The sequence below is a fragment of the Xyrauchen texanus genome, chromosome 31 (genome assembly GCF_025860055.1).
Source record: "Xyrauchen texanus isolate HMW12.3.18 chromosome 31, RBS_HiC_50CHRs, whole genome shotgun sequence".
Classification (NCBI taxonomy): Eukaryota; Metazoa; Chordata; class Actinopteri; order Cypriniformes; family Catostomidae; genus Xyrauchen; species Xyrauchen texanus.
The window spans coordinates 8,085,060-8,091,364 of NC_068306.1; the positions used below are offsets into that span (position 1 = coordinate 8,085,060).

Consider the following 6,305-nt stretch of genomic DNA (forward strand, 5'->3'; position numbering starts at 1 on the left):
GTAGGGCAGGACTTAATTTCATTCATCTGTTCATCATGACTGGATGGAGAAAAGTGGTCTAAATACGGTCTTAACATGTGGTTCGAAGGGACAAAGACGAACATTGTTTTTCTTTGGGATAATCTGCGCCAATAAATCGTTTATAGAAAGTAAACGGGTTCAATTATGATTTCATGTACACATCAATTGAATCTTTTGAATATCAAATACACATCTCAGACAATAAACAGACAACACTTTATTTTTCAGATAAAACTGGTAACAAAACAACACATTAAAAACAAAAATACACCAAAAGAAGATATTCTCGAATTTAGTTTTCAATTTGTTTCAGTGACATCAAAGAACATGAACGAATGAATATGAGAATTATCATGATTGAAATGAACATTAAAACTTCAAAAAACATCAAAACGGACTCTTATGCATGAAAACCACTCTCGTGCTCTGTTTGTAGCAGTCTGAGGGCTACACTACAATTACAACATCCGATAAAACTCGCCCCTTTCCTAAAGTTTGTCGTAGTCCAAGGCTCCTTCCATCGCTCACAGCAACACATGCAAAATCATGGAACAGATAAGCACACCAAGATGAGACAAATAGAATAAAGACAAGATGTTTAAAATATCAGAAAATGCACACACGCACACCTTTAAGAGTTTTGATTTTAAACCTCTCATAAAAAAAATGTAAATGATGGGTCGATGTCTGATGACAAGAATGAGTTGAAGAGGAATCTTTGGCAAAACTACAATAAATCCTTGGTTCTTTAGGATCTCACCAATTATAGATCTAGAAATGTAATACCACAATCAAATGAAAATGACGGATCACAAAGAACTTAAATATAAATTCTTATTTTAATTACGTATCTGCAGCGTAAATGTGACGTTCAACCAATGAAACCAGATTCAATGCGTACAATTTTCCTCAAAGATGTAGTTTAATTTGATCATACTAAAATAGTGTAAGTGGCTCATTGTTTTCTGATGCCATGGCAGAATCCTCTATGTAAAACTGATATGACATACTTTATTAAGAGATTTAAAGTTTATTACACCACAGTACATTAATTTAATTATTGTGTGACCGCTTAAGCACTGAATGATGTTGTTGAGTCTGGCTACACATAATGAAATCTCCTAATGGAAACATAAAAAAAATCTCATGAATCTCATTCAACTTCAAGAACATGTCTGGGTCACATTTCGCCACCAAATCATAAGGAATACGAATTTTTGGTAACACTTTACAATAAGTTTCCATTCGTTAACATATGTTAATCCATTAGGTATCATTAACAATGAACATCAACCTCATTATTAGTTCATGTTAGTTCATAGTGCATTAATGAATGTAAACGAATACAAATGTTGATTTTATCTGTTGAAATGACATGCTAATATTAACAAATGGCGTAAAAGTTTTTTCATTGTTATTTCATTTTAACTAATGTTGTTAATGTTAACAAATGGGACCTTATTGTTGGGCGTTAAATGTGACCAGGACAGATTTTTATGAAATTGACTAAAATAGGTTTGTCTTCATTAACGCTTGGCGTTCTTATTTTTATAAATTGCATAGCACACTGGTTGATGTACATTGCGAAAATAACTGAGTACATGTTTTACCATCATGCAATGCAAATGATCAGCTTTTATTGGCAATACTCACTTAGATTTAAAGCAAACCTTGACAATGTACTGTCTGGACTAATTCTCAGGATTATAGGTATGATAAAAAGCAAGTTTTATTGTAGTTTTGCCTGTAATTTCCATTCAAATAGCGCAGCCCTGGTACATTCTCCTAAGACTGAGAAATACAAGTACTATTCTTACACTAAATCCATCTGTACCAAGTCTCCATCCTATCCTAATCTGCGAATCAATGGTTCATTCATGTAATTTTTTGCATTTCAGAGATTGGTTTAAAATACTCAGCGGTTGTGGTTGTTGGGTAGGAGTCCAGTGGTTGTGCAGGGGTCAGACTTTCGTAACGGTGCACTGACCATCAGGGCACCCGGAGCGATCGCTGCTATGTGCAGGGCCACCACCAGGGGGCGGTCTGTCCAACTGCTGCAGTCTATGCCTACCCCGGGAGCTTTCCGCACTATCGACTCCACCTTCGTCCCCAATGGACTCGTCTTCATCCTCGCTTGTGCCGGATTCAGATTCATATCTTGAGGCATCCGGAGTAACAGAGTCTTCTTCATCATCGACATCATCTTCGTCTGTTCCAGGCTCGACGGAGTTGATATTCAGTTGTGCGAGTGCCTGAACAAGTTGTATGCCACTGGAGGACACCGCAGGGCCAGTCAGGTGACCACCCAAGACGGTTGACGGTCTTACGGGAGCAGGCGCAAAGACGCCTTGAGGACGCCCTCCGTTTGCGCTAGTGTCCGCTCCATCCGCCAAGCTTTCTCGTTCAACCGCAGCTCCGTCCACACTTGTGTTTAAATCTGCAACTGCAGCCACTCCAACAGGTACTGTTCCCGATCCTACCCCTGAGCTGGGATCTGGATCGAGTCGAAGTCCAGCCACACCTTTCTTAGGAATGTCCACCACATCTCTCTTCATCCTACGCCTACGTCCATGTTCGTTCCTCCTGTACTGCACCATGTTCTCCAGGTCGGCTACATAGAGGAAGCCGGCGATTAGCATCTCTGCACTCTTTTTGCCCTTGCTAAACGCATCCTCTAGTTCTCGGCTAGTCCGCTCATCGTATTGCCACCAGCCGTTACGTCCTTCATAGTACCACGCGTGGCCACTGGCCCCCGTACCGTGCCCACCTGTTGCCGAAGCCTTCAGCTCTTCGGGTGAAAGCAAAGTGGGCCGTTCCAGGAAATCCTCGGGTATTTCCTGTCTACAGAGGGCACAGCGTTTGCTGTGCCAGGAAGCTCCCTTGACGCAGAGGAAGCAGAAAATATGATGGCACGGCAGACATACTGGGTGGACGCAGCTCTGCAGGCAGATAGCACATTCCGGAACGGGAAGGGAAGGAGACGGACTTCCATCCGTCACAGAATCCCCACTCACCTTCTTGCCTGAAGTCAGGGTGTCCACAGAAACATTTACCTCGCCGCAGCTAGCCATGCTGTGAAGACAAACAAAAACACTTGAATTTACTTGAAGAAAGCATAGAGGGAATGCTTAAAGAGAATGCTCAAACGACTTAAAGGGCTTTTGTCACCTTTCACCTTTATTGTATGGAAAAAAAGATGCAATGAAAGTGAACAGTGACAGAGCCGTTCTGCCCAACATTTGTTTTGGGGTGGAACAACAGCAGGGTGAGTACATGACAGAATTTTCATTTTTGGGTAAACTATGCTTTCAGTTGTAAATACGCAGATGTAGCAAACAAATGGGCCACTGTTTTATGTACCATGTTGCCCAAGTCTAAAAAAAAAGTCACGAGTAAACAGCAGTTGCTTGAGTTCTTTGTTCATTGTTGTTCTGATTTAAGCTCTTCTTATATTTCTAGTCTCTCATCTGACAAGAAAGTGCTATTCTATACATGAAATATCTGAGAATGCCATCAAAAACAGCTGCTTGCATTTTAATTTCCATTAACATTTCAAAGCATGCAACAAAGTACAACCAGAAGTATAGATGAGAGGTAGAACTTCTACAACACTGTATAGGCTATTTTCATGTTTAATTGTTCTACACTTAATTCTTTGTGTACTTCAACAAATCATAAAAATTAGGGCTGGGACAACGCGCAAAAAATATGTCGACGCAAAATATGCGCGTCGATTCGTCAGACCCAAAACAAAGATGGCGGCGCCGGAAAGTAGTAGCAACACGAGTGGCTCCTCAGACTATCAGAAGTGCAAGGCACTCGTTCCTCTAAAGTATGGGAATTATTTTACATTAAAGGAAACAATTCCGTGATTTGTCATCTTCGCAAAATGGAGATGGCCTTCCATTCTAGCACCACGGCAATGCACCAGCACCTGAAGAGTATTCTTAAGGTGAAAGGAAAGTGTCAGAGTGTAAGTTGTTATTTGCATGTGAATGAAGATGCTTTTTTTCAGTATGTTCAACATAAATGTTGAATTCTGAATGTTTATTTTCATTATTTAGTTTTTGTTGGAAAAGCACTTTCTGTATTAGCTTAAAGCCCCCAAGATTACAATAGTTACTGTATTATTTCAATAGCTTTAAGAAAGGGTGGCTGGGTGACCTTTTTATTTTTTTATTGAATGCTAGACATCAGAATGCATAATTTTGCTCTTGTACACTTTTACATGAATTTTATTTTTGAGTTTAAGAAAAAGGTGAGTGGCAGAGTGTATTACTACTATATGTTGTTGTTATTTTTATGTGAATGAAGAATTAAAAGATGCACTTTTTTCAGTAAACTAGGACTATGTGTTTTCAACATAAATGTTCAACTCTGTTAGTTGGGGGACGAATCTCAGTCGTCTGTGTCCAAGACGTAAATCTGCGCATCTTATCATGTGGCTTGTTGAACGCATTACCGCAGAGACATAGCGCGTGTGGAGACTTTATGCTACTCTCCGCGGCATCCACGCACAATTCACCACACGCCCCACCGAGAGCGAGAACCACATTATAGTGACCACGAGGAGGTTACCCCATGTGACTCTACCCTCCCTAGCAACCGGGCCAATTTGGTTGCTTAGGGGACCTGGCTGGAGTCAATCAGCACGCCCTGGATTCAACTTGAGATTCCAGGGATGGTAGTCAGCGTCTTTACTCGTTGAGCTACCCAGACCCTGATAAAAATATATAATTAAATATAATACATAATATAAAAACTCAAAATCTATAAAACCCACTGCTTTCACAGGACAGTCCTTATAACATGCTCATAATATCAACCAGATCAAATCAGAGGCAGAAATGACAAGCTAAATATAACATGACCCAAATCCTTTACAGCCAAACCGTTTATGGGACATTTTTATGACGCTAATAGGGCAGAATATAGACGAATTTCAGACATTCATTTTTAGAAGTTTAGAAACAGAAGCTCAAAAAAATAAAATAATAAATAAATAAAAAATGTCAGGACTGCAAAAGAAACTAGCTGAGACCTAAATAATAATAATAATCATCATCATCATCATCATCATCATCATCATACATTGTAGAATAATAATACAAAGTTTTGCACCACATAAATATTTGCCATTAAAAATGAGTAAAATGTTCTACATTTATTAACAGAAATAAAATAATTTAATATAACTTACAGTTTTAGATAATAGCATTAAAAATATATTTTATTTAAATATAAAATAATTTGTTATTTAAATATTGATTTAAATAAACAGCAATTACTCATCAAGTAAGCGTTAGGCTACATGCTAATTATGGTTTTCGTGTGTTATTAACAAGCACTAATACAGGCCCAAACCTTTTAACACAAACAAGATCTATTTGTGCATGCATCTAATGTGTTAACACATTGCCTAACGATATGCATTTCTTAAATAACATTCATGAGGTTTTTCTTGTTTGGGGGGGTGAAATTAGATTACATTTCTAGAGAGATCACACTGAGGCCTACACACAGGACAACACCCCTGACCAAAACATAACAAATACAGCGTGATTTCCCATTTAGACTCACTCCCTGAACTCTTGCAATTGTCGAAATATAAACTAGGGACATGTGAGATATGAACATTGTCATATGAGTTATTAAAACAAATTGACATTTTCAATGACGCTTGCTGCGTCTTGTTTTTTTAATGTCTTTTAGTTCACTCACTTGTCAAAAATCACAACTTTCGCCTCTTTCTTTCAGCGACGATCAGATTTGGCTCATCTGCTGGTCACCGGATGCTCGATCATTGTTCGTTTATTGATGTAGATAGATCGGTAAAGCGTGAAGTTGCTCGATACAGATGAACACAATAATGTTTTCACGGCCCCTCTTTCAGAATCAGACCGCTGCTGGTGTGTTCGAGTACTTCCACTCTGCGCAAGTCCTGCGCAGATCCGTTCAAAATTACTCGCAGACGTCGTGTTCCACCGTTTAACTGGCTGAGAAAAAAAATCCACAAATAAGTTTTGGAAATTTATGTTTACATTATTATTATGTTTGATGCATAAAATTCTAGGCAAAAATTATTATCTAATGCAAAAAAAAAATAATATAATGCTTGACACCGTCTGTTTTTAGGATCCTATTTGGGAATTCCGTCCAATTTTAATGAACTAAAATCACACACACACACACACACACACACACACACACACACACACACACACACACACACACACACACACACACACACACACACACACACACATATATATATTTTTTTTTTT

At 38.7% G+C, this 6,305-nt stretch overlaps 1 protein-coding gene across 1 annotated transcript; it reads right to left on the reverse strand.

Moving 5' to 3' along the window:
• Nucleotides 1-230: 230 nt before the first annotated feature.
• Nucleotides 231-5,935, reverse strand: LOC127624835 (E3 ubiquitin-protein ligase rnf146-like). Its single transcript, XM_052099789.1, has 2 exons — nucleotides 5,743-5,935; nucleotides 231-3,093 (listed from the first exon to the last, which is right to left on the reverse strand). The coding sequence occupies exon 2, from the start codon at nucleotides 3,090-3,092 to the stop codon at nucleotides 1,983-1,985; it is 1,110 nt and encodes a 369-aa protein (XP_051955749.1). The 5' UTR covers nucleotide 3,093; nucleotides 5,743-5,935; the 3' UTR covers nucleotides 231-1,982.
• Nucleotides 5,936-6,305: the final 370 nt, after the last annotated feature.